This window comes from Mixophyes fleayi, chromosome 3, assembly GCF_038048845.1.
Source record: "Mixophyes fleayi isolate aMixFle1 chromosome 3, aMixFle1.hap1, whole genome shotgun sequence".
Classification (NCBI taxonomy): Eukaryota; Metazoa; Chordata; class Amphibia; order Anura; family Limnodynastidae; genus Mixophyes; species Mixophyes fleayi.
Genome location: NC_134404.1, coordinates 306439814 through 306460691, shown reverse-complemented (window position 1 = coordinate 306460691; position 20878 = coordinate 306439814). Strand labels below are relative to the sequence as shown.

Here is a 20878-nt window from a genome sequence, read left to right as displayed (position 1 = left end):
GTCCATTGTCATAGTATGAGAGCATAGTAGAGGAGCACGAGTCCATTGTCATAGTATGAGAGTATAGTAGAGGAGCACGAGTCCATTGTCATAGTATGAGAGTACAGTAGAGGAGCACGAGTCCATTGTCATAGTATGAGAGTATAGTAGAGGAGCACGAGTCCATTGTCATAGTATGAGAGTACAGTAGAGGAGCACGAGTCCATTGTCATAGTATGAGAGTACAGTAGAGGAGCACGAGTCCATTGTCATAGTATGAGAGTACAGTAGAGGAGAACGAGTCCATTGTCATAGTATGAGAGTACAGTAGAGGAGCACGAGTCCATTGTCATAGTATGAGAGTACAGTAGAGGAGCACGAGTCCATTGTCATAGTATGAGAGTACAGTAGAGGAGCATGAGTCCATTGTCATAGTATGAGAGTATAGTAGAGGAGCATGAGTCCATTGTCATAGTATAAGAGTATAGTGTAAGAGCATGAATCCATCATCACAGTATGAGAGTATAGTATAGGAGCATGAGTCCATCATCACAGTATGAGAGTATAGTATAGGAGCATGAGTCCATTCTCATAGTATGAGAGTATAGTACAAGAGTATGAGTTGTGTGTCCTAAAGAATGTGGTTCTGGCGTAACCAGAGGTGATGCAGCTTCTATTAAAGATAACAGCAAGTGAATACCCTGTAATCCGCATAGTGTGTATAAGTGAAACAACTGTGGATTAAAGTCAGAAGATCAATCTTAGATTTTAGTGTGTGTCGCAGTCACAGAGGATAACAGGGATGTATAGTTCAGTGCCAAATAGGAAATTTCAGCTGAAGATCTTCCTGATGAACCTACATACCGGAGAGGAAACATTCCTAAATGTCTAAACACAAAAATAGAGAAAGTAGTAGTGAGTATTTTCGCAGTTAGACTCCTTTTGGATAATATTTACTTTAATATAATTTGACACAGTTCTGGTAGAAGACAGAGAAGGTAATAAAATAACATAACATTACTGAATGCTGCAAAGGATATATTCAATTCCTAAATAGCAGCTGCAAAGTCAAAAACTGATAAAATGAGAAATGTATGAAGCCACCATAGTCCAGTGGTCTCCTCCTGCTTCAAGATGAAAACAAAGTTAGAATTCATTGGGTTCTCAAAGAAAGAGACGTTAACTACAACTAGAGGAGTGACAGGAGATGAAAGAGCACATACATACATACATACATACATTTATTTTATTTTATTTTATTTTACAGTTAGCAGAACCATATCTGTAGGACTGGTCAACTCGGACATCCGCAATGCATAAATTGTTAAATAACTTAAATGTTCAGGTAGCTAATATATCAAATAATTTTGACAGCATCATTAGAAGTCTTGCTGTTAATCTTCAATGAGAAACATATGGTCACTTGATGGAAAACCAAAGCACTTCCTCTGCTAACTGCCAAGCAATAACATGAACCCCAGGTAGTGGCCAACTTAACAAGGATAATGTAGCCTCTAATATTGTTGTTTCAGAAAACTCGTCTTCACCTCAAGTGTCTCCTGTCCAAAAAAAAAAAAAAAGAAATTATTGCATAAGGTTAATTTAGAGTAGTTGTACATTTTAGATTTTCTTCATTATGTACAATATTGTTTGTGAACTTGGTTCTCCAGGGATTTTCACAGTAATTTTTTTATGGATAGTTAAAACTAGAATGGAGATTTCTAGATCAGTGGTTCCCAAATGAAAAACCCATAGCACTCATGTCCATAGTTGTTTGTATTTTACTTAAGTGCGTTTGCTGAGCTTTCAATGTAAATTCAGGAAGAATGTTACCACAGAACTTCAGAACAGGGTGAGAGATATTACCCCCACAGAGGGAGGGTGAGAGATATTACCCCCACAAAGGAGGGGTGAGAGATAATATTCCAGCAGAGGAGGGGCTGCAGAAGAAGGGTAAGAGATGATATCCCCACAGAGGAGGGGTGAGAGATATTACCTCCTCAGATGAGGGGTGAGAGATAATATTCCAGAAGAGGAGGGGTGAGAGATAATATTCCAGAATGGAGCAGTGTGAGATATTACCCCCACAGAGGAGAGATGATAAATATTACCCCACAGGGGGGGGGGGGGGTGAGAGGTAATACCACTACAGAGGAGGGGTGAGAGATATTACCCCCACAGAAGAGGGGTGAGAGATATTACCCCAGCAGAGGAGGGATAAGAGATATTACCCCCACAGAGGAGAGATAAGAGATATTACCCCCACAGAGGAGGGGTGAGAGATAATGCTCCCAAAGATGAGGGGTAATAGATATTACCCCTGCAGACAAGGAGATAAAACCCCCGCAGAGGAGCGGAGTGAGATATTACCCCCAAAGAGGAAGAGGAGGGGTGAGAGATAGTACCCCCATAGAGATGGGTTGAGAGAACACTGCAGTGAGGAAGAAATGTGAGCTAAAATGCCACCATTTTGGATGTGACTGCCCCATTGACATTCTGTCTATGTAGCCCTTAAGATCTGTGCAGGAGGAGACAGGAGATGTATATAGGAACTGTACATATTTACTTTGTCAATGCAACTATTTAAGAATGCGCTGGAGTGAAGAAGGAGTGTAAATAAAGAGTTTATTTTGCAATATAGAGATGGTCTGACGCCAAATTATTGAGATATCTGACTGCACTGCACCAAGTTACATCACCTGTGTCCCAACATCTTCACAGAGACTCTATAAAAGTAACCTGTATGTGCTGGGACCTCTAGTCATCTATATCCATGCCAGGATCTAACCAGGGCGGAGAAGGAGGTGCACTGCCTAAACTGTGCACCTCAACACTACACACAGTGACAGGGGTTACATAAGTAACTAATGTAAAACATGTTTCTGAATAATTAGAGTGACGAAAACTTCTGATAACATTATATATCAAATTTTCATAATTTTACCTACTGCTTCTCTCACGCACCCCCATCCTCCTCATGTTCTCTCTAAAACCTCTCTATTTCCATTTCAATCTCTTTCCTTTCATCCATACATCTTTCAGGGAAGACCCAACAGTCTTTAACAATATCATTGTCCATTATAACCAGACATTTGTATTGTCCATGCTAAAGCTTAGAATGAAAATGGAGCTTCAAATGAGACTGAAAGAGAGTTAAAAGGATAAAATATGGAATGGAAACAACTGATTTAGCATTTACATCTCTTGCTCGAAGAATATAAGAAAGAGAGTGTAATATATATATTTATTTAAAAAAATGTACTTGTTACAATGGTACTAGACACATAATGGTCAACAGTACGTAAAGATTTACTGATTATGACTATATATAGAAGATTTGAAAAACAGTTCTGAATGAGAATACTGGAAATTAAAGTAACACATGTACTGGTTACACAATCATATGTTAAAATACATAATGGGGTGGAATTAGATAAAAGTGTATAGAGAGGTTAAGATAAAGGAAAGGAATGGGGAGAGAAAGGGTGAGTCATAAAACTCTCAATGATCACTTTCCTATCCCGATGTTTAATATGTCTAGGTAGCCCTAGAAATGGCAATATCATTATCAGGTACATCTGCAGGTACAGGTTGCTGCGGCTCCTCTGTGTCAGTGATAGGCTGAGAGCATGGTGCTGCGCGGTGAGGTCACAGACTTCCAAAGCAGAGCAGCCTGTAGAGGTACACCTAACACTGGGGCAACTAGAATTTCTGGCCAAACGAATGGGGAGAGAGTTGTACAGTGGACCTTTATTCCATGTCAAGGCCTGAAGCTTCACCCTTGGAGGCTGGTACTGTATCACCAGCCCTGGAAACTGCATAGAACAGGTAAGTTGGACATGATTTATGGTGCTGCAAATCTCCTTCCTGTAGCTTATCCCTATTCCAAAACAGTTTGCATCATACCATTGTCTCACAATGTTGCCCATATCCCATCAGAGGTTTCTCTACAAAAATGTAATTCTACATGAGTGTGTTCTAACACCACTTGTGGGGGTCTAAGATCACTCACAATCACGTGGGACACATTTGGGGTAAATGCAAGCTGCAAGTTTCTGGCGGGTTTGAAAGGTAGAGATGTTGCCTATAGCAACCAATCAGATTCTAGTTATAATTTGTTTAGTACATTCTACACAATGAAAGCTAGAATCTGATTGGTTGCTATAGCCAACATCTTTCAAACTCGCAGCTTGATACATTTACCCGTGGTGTTATTCAGAAGTTAGCAAACCATTAAGAATCATTCCATGACTGTCATCCAAAATTGTGCCATCAGTGGTCACTTTTCATAGTTTGCCATAAGTCCTGATACTTTTGTGTAATACTTTTGGACAGCCTTACATGTAACAAACATTACAACATTGATAACCACTCAAGCATCAGCTGTTACTTCAAGTTGTTTCTTCAAAATGCGTAGGATATCTGTAGTCATGGAGATGTTATTACACACAATGCTTTGATTATACATATATATTTACTCAAGTTCAAAGACAATACCCAAATTTTCCAAAAATTACATATCTTTGTCATTGGTGCACGTTATTTAACACGATTCAGCTTTTGCAAGGAAACATTCAGATCTAAGAGAAGTTGGCCTAGGAAGAGCATTGTTTCCTTTGTAGACTTCATAGCAATTCAGGATATGAGCTAAAGAATATTGTTGGCTGCCACAAAATTAAACATAAGATAATTTTTGTGTTTAATTATTATGTTATATTCACATCACTTAGGCAACAATACACCAGATAGATAAGTGAATAGGCTCACATCCATAAGGGGGATTATTAACAACAAAATACACAATATAGCAAACATTTAAACATTACTTACACTTTACTTGCAGATTGTTAACATTTGTAGTACAATGGAAACAGATCATAAGCAAAACAATAATCAGACTTTGAAGAAGATACAAATTATTTAAAGATATATTGCTGTCAACCTGTAATAAAAAAATAATTCATATCAATTCAAAGTATTCAATCACTTTCAATTTACCCATTACTTTTGGTCCCTTAAAATGCTGATTCAATAAATTGTATCATTGAGATATCACACTATTGGATTGTATTTGATTCATTTTTATGAGGCATTCAGCTGTCTTTCGGGATTTGGAGACTGTTTGACCTGATACAGCATCTTTTGGATATCCATATAGATAAACCTTAAAGATTTTAAATCTGGTATGCATATATACACCCAAGAGTGGATGGTGTCACACTTTGATAAAATCATTGCACGAGTTCTCTGGTTTATTCACTTCATACCTCTCTTTGGTGATGAGGATTGGGTGTATTTATATACCACTCTGGCTTTGATATGCACCTTTGATATACCTATTACATACATACTACACTATTGTGCACCTTGTCCTCTTTGTTTTGATTTTTAGAAATTATTTCCACTATACACCGATTGGTTCGTGGAGGATTGGCAGCCGCCCGCACATGGGAAGTGTCTATAAGGACTTTATTGATATCATTGGACTTTGATTTTATTGAATTATTGCTGATAATTATTTCAGAGCCTTTTTTGTATCTGTTATGTTATTTATATAAATATATATATATATATATATATATATATATACACACAAGTTAACCCGTGCATGATACTCATGCATTCTAGTCAAATCAAGCTACTTAAGGTCTTAAAAAGGTTCTTGTCATGCATTTGGGCCTAGCCCAGGCCTCCTCAGGGGAAGAGCGTTACGCCCATTTTAATGTGTGTTCATGAGGTAAAATTACCTCACGAAAATAAGTTTGACCCCTCAACTCGTAAATTTAGCCTTTACTACCCCTCCCACGGGGGGAAGGGGGATGATGGAATTTAGTAGGTAAGTGTATAACTCCGCCCAGGAGGTGGCGCTGCAGCTTGTTGTTTTGTTTTTCCACACACAGACTAACACATGCCACTAGGCTTTTATATTATAGATATATACTGTATATATATATATTTCTTTCTAAGTGTAGATAGTGTTGTTCTATCTGTGGAGAAACTGTTGAAACAAAAATATAACATTTATATACAGTCTGTCACACTCTATCCTTATTTCTTAAACAACTTTGCATGCATTCTCACTTAACTATATCAATGCATGCATAAAAAAACCAAATAAACTGTGCAGTTACTCTATAAACACACATTGTACTACACATAAGCCACACACAATATATTTATGAAACAGACATAGGGTTTATAAATATTAATATATACTTAACTGTTCAAATGAGATAAATCCAGACAGGGAACCTGTGCTCAGGCATGCAACAAACAGTGACCACGATAAGAAGGTGCCCTTGTCAAATCATTCCAGCTGTAACACTGTTGGAACACAATGATCCATACAGCCACAAAAACAGTACTTCCTGTGGACATTAAAGGAGGTGATGCAGGGTCATAAAGGAGCGCTGTTTCCAATACGGTATAAAAATGTACATTTGTTTGTATATATGAATGACAAATGTGCAACATCTAAATTTACAGTTGCACATAAAAAAACAAACATGGGAATGTTTACCCACCATACACTATATGCATGTTTTAATAAAGTGCAAATTACAAACTAAAAAAGTATTTTATGTATGTAAGGGTTCTATTATCATTATATTTTTGTTATTGATTTGTAAGGCACAGCAGTGCTAGACAGTGGGAAAAACATACATACATAAAATAAACACATGCGAGCTACACAAAATTAATGCAGACATAATTAACTTCTAGACCAGTCATGGAGGACAGGTAAGCCCCAAGCCTGTACCTGTTGTCCACAGCTTCTTTCTGCTTTAAGCACCATCAGCACCAGCTCTTATTCTCTGCTTTATGTCATACTTCTCCCATGGCCTCAGCTTTAATTGAATTTGAGTTGGACAAGAGCTTGGCCATAATGTAAAGAATTAGGCTGAATCTGATCTTATTCTTAATGTGGAGCAGCATCACCTGACCACATCTCCAATGCAGGAAGGTAACACAGCATCAGCAACGTGGTGTCTGCAGCACGTGGTTCTCCTCCTTCTTCTGCAGGAAAATGCTGAGTGATTCTTGTTTGCTCCATTAGACAGATTTTTTAGACAGGCTCCGCTACGCGCCAGTGTGCTACAAAGGTGTTGTTTATCTTTGCTTCCACTTACACATGTGAACAGATATTCTCTATCATGGGGCATATTACAAACAAAACAAACATAACAGGTTTGTAATACAGGGTTTGTTAGTTAGCGCTCAGTATTCTGTCAGACAAGGCATAGAAGTAACAATAGATACTGTGGCTGGATCACTTATAAATAACTTATTTGTGACTAGATCATGTAGAAATAGTTTATTGTAGAAATGTATTTCAATTAGTGGTGCAGGCACCAATGTATATAATTGCAAATGCACTTATCCTGTTACATTGGGATGTGTTTTGTATGGAAATGTCTTGTTTGGGGTTTTGTAACTGTGCTATAGGAAATCAAATTAGGCATATGTGAGGAGGGAGTCTCTTTTACTGATAGCAGGACATGCTGAGTAAGTCTATTCAATGTGAGTGACCAACACTTGAATACACAACAGGGAATTGTACATGTGTGCAGGTCTTGTTAGACAGACAGGAAACCTAGCAATGTAAAGAGCACGTGATATAGAATATCACAGATTACTGCCAATTTTGTTAAGTATAAAATGCATTTAAAATCCATGTTTAAAGAACATCTCACATCCTGCTGTTACTCTTTGAATTAAATATTGCAGTCTGGGCAGAGCTATCTGATCAGGGGGCTGGCTTACCCCCTGCCAAGGCTAGTCTCTAAATCTGTATAAAAGAGAGCCCTTGTACACTGAAAGGTATCATTATTGTTCCATCTGACCTGATCACTGGTACCTTAAACCAGTGTGAACTGTCCTTGTTAGGACTACTGGAGCTAAATAAACATCACTTGCTTCAAAGACCTGCTTGACAACTTCTTCAAAGCTGAAATTCCTGTCACCTACAGATTAGACCCAACTCTAATCCGTTTCCGACTGTCTTGAGGTTTGGACCCAGCTTTCCGGTACTACTGCTCTGCCCGCTACCCAGCAGCTCTGGCCAGTGTGATAGGCAACGAGGGATCTATCCACAGCAACCCTGATATATAAGAAGAGGTCAGGGGTATACTAGCAGCGACAGTGAACCAGAAGGAATGTGCTTCTGGATGCTGTTAAGGAGTCCAGTGGTGGCAGCAGCTTAAGCCCCTCCTACAGTGGTTAGAGGGCGCATTTGGGATAAAGAAAGGGAACGCTGGCAAAGTAAGCCCAGCCGGTTCCCAGCAGCAACAGACTGGGTGGCATAGGCGGTCCATCCTGTCACAGATACCATAACCAATATAGGCATTAAAGAATATAAGACCTCATTAATTTAATTGAGATATTCTTCTTTCATAATCTTTCACCATCAAGTCCAATGTAGTAATTCCACATGTAAGATATCATATATAGTAAACAATATTTATCACATGAGTGTTTCCATCTCATGAGGATACCACTTCCCAAACATTTATACTCTAGTGTGATGAAAAGATGGTGGATCTCTTGTAACCCTTCATGGTGTTATGCTTACATCAATGAACAAATGAAAGTCAGCTTCAATAATCGGTCTTTCTCTTCTTCTCCTTTTCTGATATTTTTATCGTTAGAAATAAAAGACAAAACAACAAAAAACTGGGCCAGGTCTAGGAGGATTACCCTTTAAAATCACTCATGTATATTCACATAAAATTTCTAAAAAGCATATACATCCCATAGAAAAGGTATTGTTGATAACAGCCAATCTTCCTACCAGATTTTCTCTTTTTCAAAACACATAACAAGACAGTCCGGTTGTATCATACCCACTTCATTATGCGCAGTTATTCCAGTAGAGAGGCAGTCCATTAAAAATCCCCTTACATTCTCTGACGCGTTTCGATCTTTCCATAGATCTTTATCAAGGTTGACCAACAGGATCACACTGCAGAATTCTGTGGTGCCTGTTCAGCCTTACACCTAATTTTTCGAAAGCTGGTGGGAAATCTGTTTACATAGAAGTCACATTGAAATGTTTGTTATAGCTTGCATCATTTGTTTATCTTACATTAAATTGCCTTCTGATATATTATTACTGATTGGTGTCTGTTTCTTTGCTCACATGACTTATGACTGAGATTAAGCGTATTGAGCGGCTCTCCTTGAAGTGGTTGCCCATCACTGATCTAGGCTCTACATAAGAAATGGACAAAACTGCAGAGAATACATTTTCGTGCCAGGTGTAAAATTACATACTTGGGGAAAATAATCATTTAATCACTGTAGAGAGACAATAAGACTGGCAGGATACTTTGCCAGAAAATGTAATCGTTGGATGGAGATCTGGATTTCACATTCTGCGCCGTTCTGGTGATCTCCGAAAAAACATTAATAAGCTTGAAAAGATCCAAAAGGTGGACAAAAAAAAATAAGGGGGAATCTTAATAACAAACCTTTCCTATAAACATGATATTTTCAAAACTGGTAGAGAAGGACACATTTAATATTCCATAAGTCCATCGTCATAGTATGAGAGTAGACTAGAGGAGCATGAGTAAAATGTTCCTCTCTAGCAAAGCCAGAGAGCCTTCTGCAGGATCCCATAGAAAATGACATGTAACGCCGTCCTGAGATGACGTTATCTTGCTGTGAAAAGTTAAACTTTTCAAAGCTTTATACATTGCAAAATTTCGCAGTCCCCATATTATGTCTATGGGGACTGTGTTAAGAAATGTTAAATAGGTTATTGCAGAACAAATGCTTGGTTTCTCCTGCCATAAGCCCTTCATACTTATATGATGCCCATTTTACGAAGAAAACTGTTGTTTTCTCCATTTTAATGGCTCATCTCACTTTAACATATAGATTTATTAACAGGCTAAATGCAGGGCAGACGCTACCACTAGGCAAACCTAGGGTGAGAAAAGGACAAGGGAAAAGGGACTTCCAAACAGATTATCTACTAATATTGTAAGGAGTCATATAGTCACATGAATAGTCTGCTCAAAATTAACAAGGGGTACATTCTACTCCAATAGATCGCCTAAGACACCAGAGTTTAGTGGACACCTAAAACACTGAATGAGTAACATAATGTCACTCATTCAGTGTTCTATTGTTACTATGGTGACCCCACACTGCGCACCATTGCTGATATGGCGATGCAACAGCCAGCAGCTTCTCAGGGCCGTCTTTCCCATTGGGCACGATGGGCAGGTGCCCGGGGGCCCTGCAGCCCAGGGGGGCCCGTCGGAGGCAGCAAAAAAAAAAAAAAACCTGGAAAAAAAAAAGACAATACTTATCTTGCGGTCAGCTGGCGATCCGGCTTCCTCCATGGTAAGGCGCTCGCAGTGCATGTCGGGCGTGACGTCATCACATCCGCCCGACATCCATTGCGGAGCGCGACGGAGGAGGAGACCATGGAGGGAGTCGGATCGCCAGCTGACCGCAAGGTAAGTATTGTATTTTTTTTTTGCTGCCTCCGACGGGCCCCCCTGGGCTGCAGGGCCCATATATATAATCATTATATATATATATATATATATATATATATATATATATATATATGTATATATATATAGTGGCTACGGTGCACTGTTGTGCCCGGGGGCCCAAGATGTTGTTAAGAGGGCCCTGCAGCTTCTTACTGTAAAGCTGCCAGATGCTGCTCCTCCATGTTGGTAATGGGTTTGGAATGCAGCACTGCACTATAATGACACAGCTGAGCATACCAAGAAGAGAACATGCTGCCACACCCCGACTTAACAAAGGGTAAGATGTGGGGGGTGGGCAGCACAAAGAGGAGGACCCCTATAGCTCTAATGCAGGCCATAGATAAATGGATCATCTTCACCATTTCATACATATAATTACTATTAAATACACACTATTATCCTTTCTCTCTCCCATGTTATAGATGAACCTCGTACATACTAATGTCACACATGTGGCTGATTATGAATACCCCCCACAGGCTGCTACATATTTTTATTTAAACTGACGATTTAACGCCATGTAAAAGCTTTTTTTTTTTACCTTTCCTTCAAAACATTTTGAATTTCTAACTTTGACAAATGAATTAATTCTGACAAAGTGCTTTTAGGCAAATTGGCTTTCATTGTGACAGAAAGTTGTTCTACTCTTACCATAAGCTTGCCAGCTAAAAAAAAAAAAAAAAGAGTTTGATCACAAAACATATCTTAAGTTGTTCTCTGTTACTTACAGTTTAAAGAATATGCTCTATGGCTGAAACTTTAAATGTAAGTAAATAACAATAACCATCACATGGGGATAACCAGGAGAGAGAGGGAGGAAGGCTAAATAAGAGGGCTGTGAATGTAAAGAAAATGACAGCGTACAGAAAGCACGTACTGCACAGGTATTATGGACAAATCCAACAAGTAAGAGAGAAGGTTCCACTACTGAACTATTCACATCTACCACAGGTTATGACTGTCCCCAAGAGCCTCAAACCTTATGAAACTGATCAGCAAGGGTAGGCTGGGCTGCCTCCCAAGTGGGTCCCATAATGGGCCACCTTAGGCTGGGTCACTCTGCAACCTTTTTGTTTCCTTTATATAGTTCCTTATAAAGGTCAGTTGAGTCTTGCATCCCCCATGTTAATGCCAGCCCTCCCCTGCTGATCAGTGAAGCCCCGATGGAGAAAACTTATTATTATTATCGTAGGGAAAACAGGACATTCATAAAACAATGACATAAAGGTAGACAAAATAAACGCAGACATGAAAACAAAGGGTAGAGACAAGGTGCAGGTCAGAGGTAGATCTAAGAGGGCGGGAGGGAGAGTATTATGAGATTTGAGGGGTATTGTTGAGGGCTGCTTGGAATTATTGTCCAGTGGATAAACCCAAGGCTTTCCCACACACTTCAGTCCGGAAAATAAAAATGTAATGACAGACTTGATGGGCTAGTTGGTCTGTATTTACCACCAATATTCAACTGAGCATGCTCTGCTCCTATACCCAGTGCATAATTAGCCAAACACATGACTCCATTCATATACAGTACTCTGATGAAAGGAACATACACGATACAAGCACGATACACACCATACAAACCGCAGATTAGCACACAAGCAGACGGTGCTCTCGCTGTGTTTTCTAAGACATTGTAAACTATGGAGTTTATATTTTCCGTGGAGATGGGATAGTTATCTATTTGTATTTTAGGACCAGGATACTTTGTAACTTCATGACCAGACACATTGTAGCATTAATGCTATGTGAAAATTACAGGTCAATAACTTTATATTTTTTTATCTGTGAATTTGTTATGGTCTTTTCTATGACGGGTCTTCCTTTTAGTAGAAATTTTTAACAGTATTTAAATTTTTGTTATAATAAAAGCTTAATTATAAATAGGAATAAGAAAACAATTTCCCACAATTACACTAATGACTATTTTCAATCAGCTATTTATTGCTCCTTACATATTTAAATGTGTTCCCCTATTTCTCCTGTTTATTTTACAACCTAATATGTACACTTTTCTTTAGTTATGTGCATATTTTAATTTATACTTTAGTTTTAAGACATAATAAATCTTGGAGGACACAAAGTATTTATTGACTGTTACTCCAACTGTTCGACAGCTCCTATTTCATTTATTTGGGAACAAACAGTTAAATTTTCTTTTTAATCGGAGACCCAATATGGTTTTTTTAGATCCCGCAGCTTTACCTTACAGGAGTCAGAAATAAAGGATCCTGAATAGACTACAGAACGCTCTATTGAACGCTGTGCTGAAATGATTGAGAGGTCAGGATAACGGTTGGCGACGGTATCTCCAGACCTCCAGGTGTGTAGCTGCTTGGCAATAAAAAGGCTATGGGATTTTGTGAAGGTGTTAACATAGACTCATATATTTAAAAAATATTATAAATTGACTATGTAGAATCTGTGACTTATAGGATTAGTAGTCAAACATTATAGTTTGAATTTAGGTTTTGTTTGCTGCATTGATTGCATAACATTTTGGCTGGATTTTTTTTTTATCTTTCTGATAGAGTAATCATTAGGAAATAAAAGTGTAATTCTGAAACTGGGCTCTTAGACATTATTATTAAAGACCTGTAATCTATTCAGAGATCATTGGTGGTCATTGGTGATTTTATAAAACCATATGTTTTTCTGGCTTATGCCACCAGCAGATGCCCAGGTCAGCACATTAACAGCTGTCACTGGCACCTAAAAAATAGTTTGGACAAATGTGAAATAAATTACCGTATCATAAAATAGTCAACATTATCATTATAAACTATCCAATGCACATATTAATCCCAACAGCACTTTGGTGGACAACTGCAGGACGTCCATTAAAGTTAGTTAGCACTTCACTTCTCTATATACGAGTTATTGCAACAAAACAACAATTTTAGCCAAAAGAAAAAGACATTCATGACCCTAAGTACCATTGTTGTGCTGTGGTGTGAAAGCTATTGTGCCTGTAAGAGGGGAATTCAATCCTGAGTGAGGAGTTATCGATGTGCGGCTGTCTGCACAACCAGTTGCTCTGGTAGTGTAGTCTCTGTTCATTAATTCATCACCGGAGTCTCTTCAAGGGACGTTCCTGTGGAACTTCGCTCACAATTGAATTTCCCCTAAGAGGTTCCTAGCAGTGTTACCTAGACAGCTGAAATTATAGTTTTATGTATTGGACTCATGAACATAGTCTATCAAATCACTAAGAACTAGTAACATCACTGAAACACATGCAAAGTCTATGTAGACAATGGTCCACTTTAAGGCTAAAAGTAGCGAGTCTGGTGAGCAAAAAGAAAAACCTTCCATCTAAGCTTCAGGGGTTAGGGCTCAGTGTTCCAGGTTTCCTGCTACTGCTGGGTGAGAGTAAAGGTCTTTGGGCTCCCTGCATTCTTCCAACAGATGTATGTAAGGGATCTGCGGACTAATCAGTAAGAGGAGCAACATAGTGCCCCACACAATATGCAGACCAGAGGTGGAACTAGTGAGCTGTGGGCCCCGGACCCTCTGCATCTACCATACAGCAGGCTCCATTATCTCCATCGGCCCTGGTGCACTGCATCTGTCGCACCAATGGTTGTTCCGCCACTGACTCAGACTCACCATTGTCTGTGGCCTACACTCTACTACATCCAGCCAGGATGGCACGTGGGGAGACATAGCACAGTGGTAGCATGTGTAAGGAACAATTTTAGTGACTTCATATGAAGAGCCCACACATGTTCATAGCCCCTCAGACTGGCCCATGAAAGCAGTAAGGTAACCCTTACAAGCCTAAGCCACTATCATTCAGGGTCCCCTACTTTCTTTGCTTAGTGCAACATATATGCTGTAAATTTATCTATTTTTCTAAATTTTTTTTAAATATGTTACTTATATCATTGAATCATTAGTATTATTGTTTACTAGGTTTTATATTGGTTGCTTTAGATGTTATTTATGATTTGACTATAAAGGTGTAGAGAGTATTTTATATGGTGTTATACTCCTCTGGTTGAGTGTTGGAGCTATAGTAGGTTGTAGTTTCAGGTTTACTTTTTATTATTTACATAAATAATTACCTAAACATTTATATTTTTCATATGTCCTGATATATTGTGTTGTTTTGTCTCAGCTAGGTTTTGATAATAAGGCTACTACAGTTTGTATTTCTATTGAGAATCATATTTTAGCTAGTTATTGTAATATTATGTTTTAAAATGTATTATGTACCAATGTAGATGCTTTCTATTTAATATGACTGTCTATTTATTGGCTTAACTTGGATTTTATTCCATTAATCTGGTTAATTCTTTAAATTCAATTCAGCTGTCTCATGAAGCACTGCCCAGTTCACACAGCTGTTTATGTGACCAGTCCGTTGGATAGTTCATTATATATACACGAGATCAAAGATGCAATCTTATTTCCGATATCCTCTGATGAAGTTACTATATGTAACAAAACACGTTCAAGAAATTTAAATATTGATTTTAATGAACATTTTGCTGCTATTTCCACCTTGGGACCATATTTCTTCTGAACGGACTACGACATGTATGTTAGCCAACACGGGGAACGCTGCACTAATTGAGGAGACGGCTATACTCATTGCAGCTTGTCTGCCAACATACCCCATTCATGGATACACAGCCGAGGAAACTTGCTCCAGCTTCAGATTAGAGGATGCAGATAATGGTATATCATCACAGGTAGATTATGTATACCTAGTGAATGTTGCTATTTAATATCTTCAGGTCATACGTTTGAACTGCAGTATAACAAATTAGAGAACTGCGTCAGGCTTATTGGGACAGGAGTGCCGAAGTTTCAATTGTCTTGGACTAGTTTATTACCTAGGAGGTGGTCTCTTATTTATATCAGCAGCCGCTTGTCTTTACAGGTTATATCATTTTTTAAATTATTTTACTAAATGTTGTGTACTTTATTACTCTTTTATAAGAATAATAAATTAGAACTGACCTGGTGATTTATGAGAGACCTTTTATATTAAATATTTTTTTTACATTGCATAAGTGGTCTACTTAGCGTAGTAGTATTTTTTTCTGTTCTATTTTCTATTAGTGTGGAGAATTGCAGCCTCTTGCGTACAGCTACTTGAGCCTTGTGCTTGTATAGTATATTACTTGTGTGCCTATCTTTAAGGAATTTCTTCAATAGGTGATTTTCTACCTCAACGTTAAAAAGTCAGCTTTATCACCGCCTAGTACTAAATAGCGGCCCAAATATCTTAAATAACATAGTTGTGAATATAACAAAATGCTTTTTTGCATTGAGTTTGTTTTGTAGCCCTTTAAAAGGGTTAACTTTTTTGTTTTTAGAACTGCAAACATTATATTTAACCTTGCTGTAATAAATGTTCCTTTCTTACTCTTAAAACAACAATTGATATAAAATATATCACACTGTAATAAATGTTTAAAAAGGACCCTCTGTATTTGTGACAGGCAGTCTAAAACAATAGACAATCAATGGTAGCTTTGTCAGTGGTATATAAAATAGACAAGACAATCAGTGTCTGTGTGGTTACATATGAAACAATAGCAATATCTATTATTAATGAGATAATAAGCAATTGTGACAGGAACATTTTCCAGAAGCTTCAATGACCATAGTAATCACACATATAAACAATAGATAGATTTTGGGTGCATAGTGGATACTGCAATATAAAGAAATTTACAGAGACAAAACCTTTCTTTATTCAAGTATACATGTTACTTATATGCAGTGGAAGCAGTCACTTGGTAGGCTGAACCAATATTCAGCCTATTTATTCACTATAAACCTTTGCCAAAAAGTGATGTCATTGGTTCCTAGTGAATTGATAGGCTGTAATCTCATGAATCCTAAATCAGCTCACAAAATGGCTGCTTCCGCTGTGAATAAATGACAGGGGTAAATTACACCGATATGAAATCGTGACACTTACATTATAAATAGTGCTGTCATACACATAGCATTCTAGGTTCAATTGTAAATAATTTCAACATCATTAATCAGTAGATAAATGTTACTAATTTAGTGAAAACAGATTGTCAAAATTTTAGAATTATTCATACAAACTATCACACATTGCATATATAATGAAGGATACAAAGTCTTGTTATTTACAATACATTATTACAAACCTAATGTAACTCGATGTGCGTAAAAATGTTATCCCATGCCCCAAAATGGTCACACACCAAATCAAATTTTCCACATGCATTTCAAAACATAACTGCATTGTACTTAACATTAAGTGCATCTAAGTATTTATAAATCTGAATCTTACAAATATTACCACACAGATAATCAGTGCATAATGTGTTAAGACTTGAGGTAATGTAACTGAAGCATAATCATTATTCTGCTCCACATCTATCTAAAAGCCTATAAAAAAGGAATATATGTACAAAACCAAATAGCATGATTGAGTTCATCAGCTGACAAGGTTTAAACATAAAACAACACAGAAAATGCACATCTGAAACTAATTTATGACCGCACATGCTATTGTAGTGTTGTTTGGCTTTGCACTTTGTGAGTATTTGGCTTTGCACTTCGTGATCTCAAACGTGTAGCAACACAAACTGTGTACAGTCAAAATGAATTATGCTTAAATTAGTACTTATATGTACATGGCCATTGTGCAACTAAAATGTAGGATGTTATGTACACTTCAATAAATTAAACACATGTGAAGGTGGCCAATCTCTTTTACCAACGTTATGTAGACACATTACAATTCCTTATTGCAAGATGCTTTAATGGCTTGTGCTTCCATGCCATAATATAAGCCCAGAGAGAGAACTACTGACTCTTCCTTGCTGGTCAGACAGCATCTTCAAACGTCAGTACAGCTTAAATGCACAAATACCTATATTCATAGCGGTGTTTTCCCCAGCACTTTAGTTCATTTGCCATTGCAATTATATTGCTAACAGAATAGCTGATACTAAAGTATAAGATTTAAAACAGCAGCTTTTGAATATTTAGCATAGTTAGTATTTATTATTAAGCTTGCACAGTAAATATCATTGAGCTGCTGCCTTCTGATATTCAACATCGGTTAGCTGCAGTCCAAAGTTCTAATCTTGGTTACTAGTGAAATGGGTGTAAACACAGATGTGGCCTATACTATGTCTAGGTAGCTTTATGGCTAAGTAGGTGGGGTACATCTAGAAGCACATTCCTAGCTCCCTCAAATAAATAATACAAAATAATGACAGAATATAGGTGTGTATTGATATATATTATATATACACACCATATATTCTATTATTTATATAAATACATATAAACACATAGTATTTGCTTCCAATGGTTAAGAGTGTAATTATAGTGTAGTTAAAACATCCTATAGTGCTTTGTTAATTAGAAATTTCATGAAGAATTTTATTACACTGTAGATCATTATATAAACAGCTCGATATAAACATCAGTGACATAGATGTTCTGGAATGTAGACAGACATCAAATGTGCAGTGTATTGCTTAATTAGCCCTGAATAACCTTAACTAGTATATATGAATGATCTCTGTATATAACATATTCCAAACCTAAACAGATTGTAAATTGTAATGCAAACAATAGATGATCATATTTATATCGTTTTCAGCTAAGTTTATATGCTTTTGAACACTATATATTTAAATGACTTGCACATACTTAGGAAGATCAAATTCTTAAATGTGTTCATTAAATGGGCGTCATAAGCAAAAATCTGGAATTTGTATGGGGGAACATATACAAAGTATGTTTAAAGTAACATTTGTTACATGTCCCATGTAGCTGAATGAACTGAGTCAGCAGCACAATGAAAAATCCTGTCTCTTGTAGCCAAAGCTTTGTTAATCTAAAGGGGCCCTCATGCTCTGCAGTTCCGACAGCCAATCAGGTCCTTTTCAGCCTAACTGACCAATATATAGGATTCAGTCCTTTCAGTTGTTCCTCAGGAATGGCAGAAAATGGTTGGATGATCCCTGTGGTCTGACCGTACTAAGTGGGCCGGATAAGATATAGCGGTTTGGAAACAGAAATGTGTGTGGCCAAATGGACATAGATCCCCTCACCTGGTCTTCGGGTTTAGACAGTGAAGAAGTCTATTTAACATCTTTGTAAGCAATAATTGGAAGACTGCTTTGTTGCTGTTCATTAAACTTAGACGGGTGTGGTGATCCCTGGCAGCCTTGATTTTTTTGTATTCATTTATTTTTTTTTACAAATTACTGCATACTGAGGACTGTTCCATAAATATTATATGTGTGTTTGATCCAGCAAATACGCATTAAACATCCATGACGTCTGCTCTCCTGCGTTGTTTTCTCGTTCCCAGACATGTATTTATTTACTAGGGAATGTAAATATCCTGCTTGCTGTCCCGTAGTGTGCAGACATTTGTTCTTACTGTCTTACAGTAATTCACAGCAATCAATCAGCTTTGGTCAATCAAGTATGTAGACACTGTTAGTAAATAACCACTACTGTTTGGGAGTACTGAATAGGATTGTTGTGTGTCATAAATAAAGAGGGTCTCAATGAATCCACAGAATGTATGGAGAGGTGATATTTTTATGGCCCACCCTAAGGAGAATATTAAAATGCATATGAACGCTTTATGTTTGTTTGTTATGGTGCCCTCAGGTGCTTGGTGGTGTAATGCAATCACATGACGGTTAGATTTACAGCGCTGTGACACATACCGTGTACTGGCCTCGGCTGTATTGAGACCTTAAGACTCCCTATGAGATTTATGTCAAACAGGTTGAGTTGCAATATTATATTAATATGAGCTTATTAAATGTGAAGACAATCATGAATGATCTACTTCCACCCTATCACATAAATATATACAATTTGTAGAAATGTAATTCGTGTTTAATATGACAGAGCTCAGTTCGCCACTGTCATTTTGTGGAAAAGATTATCAACCTGTGCTCACCAGCTGTTGTAATTGTCCCAGCCTGACCTGCTGGAACTTGTAGTTCCACATCAGCTGGAGATCACGTGATTGCCTTATCCTGTCCTAGGAGATCGTCAAAGCTTCTTAAGATTTAGAACATATTTTGTTAGATTTGAGAAATATATTTGGAAAGTAACCTTGGTGGGGTTTATAACACAGTGGTGGGGAATCTGGCTGCTGATAATTTTCTCAGCATCAGTAGAGAGTTCTGTCTAAACACCAATTGTCTATCTGTGACACAGACAAGTGCACTGTGTAAATCATTCAATGTGCCAAGTGGTTGTTTCAGTTCAAACATTTAAGACATTACACGAAGTGCAGTGTGTTCATTGTAGTAATCACATATTATGTTTTTGTTGTGTTTTGTCTTCTTTTGATTCAGTCTATGTAAAAAAAAAAGGCACTTTTTCCCCTTTCTATGGCTTTCAGCCAGTACCATGGCTGCTGTAGTCGAAGACTCCTTTCTTGAAGAAGGGTGAGAACTCGCAGATTGTGTGCTTGGAAAGGGTCAGGCTGATCTTATCAATGTGCATTGGCGATGTGGGAGACTTCAGCATCAGAGAGAAAAAGTTTCGGAGGTATTTCTAAAAAGAAAGAAATTACAATAAATTACACATTACAATTGACGAGTGAGCCATTTTTTCACAACTGTTTAACCTTAAAACAATTCTACTAAAGTCTCACAAAGCAAATATCTAATAAACAGCAGCTGTGGTCACAACATTTGATAACCAGAAATACTTTCTGCCAGGAAGATGAATTTTGTTACTGCTTAAGCAAACAGTTCTTTTGTGCCCCCAAACTGGGTATTACATAACTGTTGGCTACTATACCTAATTTGGGTTCCACTTGGAGTATATTTAGTGGAGTTTTAATGGATTTTTAAAGGTGAACAACATGTTTTATATGAATATCTTACAGTGTTGGAACAGTAAAAGCTAGCACTGTTATAGAAGACCCTAATGTAGCCTGCAATCCATACACTAAACAATATATGCTGAATGCCTGTTGACTTCTATCCCACTGTAAATACTGTAAGTAAATGCTGAGACAAGAATGGATTGGTGTAACCTCCTTGACTTTTTAATCCTAGCAAAATCTAGAGGCAAATAATTATTTTGAATCATAATGTTCAATTATAAATATGTTAGCAATTTGTTTAGTTTTTTGTAATAAGTTAAATGAGGTTCCGATTGGCCAAGATTATAACTCATAGCATTCCTTTTCACCTAGCAACACGCCTATACATAGGCAAACCGAGGGGGGGGGGGGGGGTCCTAGTGCCTGGAAACCCTCTCCAAGCCTGGGGCACTGTATAATTGAGGTGGCTGGACCCTGCCCCTGCTTCACACGGCTCTGCTTGAAAAGGGAGAGCTGTGTGCACCTAACAGTAGCGTACGTAGCATTGCCCATGTATATTATGGGGATATGAAGA

At 37.7% G+C, this 20878-nt stretch overlaps 1 protein-coding gene across 1 annotated transcript in view; it reads right to left on the bottom strand.

The window, feature by feature from the left end:
- Positions 1-15907: 15907 nt before the first annotated feature.
- Positions 15908-20878, bottom strand: part of KIF16B (kinesin family member 16B) — a 238413-nt gene continuing 233442 nt past the window's right edge. Inside the window, exon 27 of the mRNA XM_075203941.1 lies at positions 15908-20027. Coding sequence (XP_075060042.1) covers positions 19869-20027 — 159 coding nt within the window. The 3' untranslated portion in view covers positions 15908-19868. The remainder of the gene's footprint in view (positions 20028-20878) is intronic.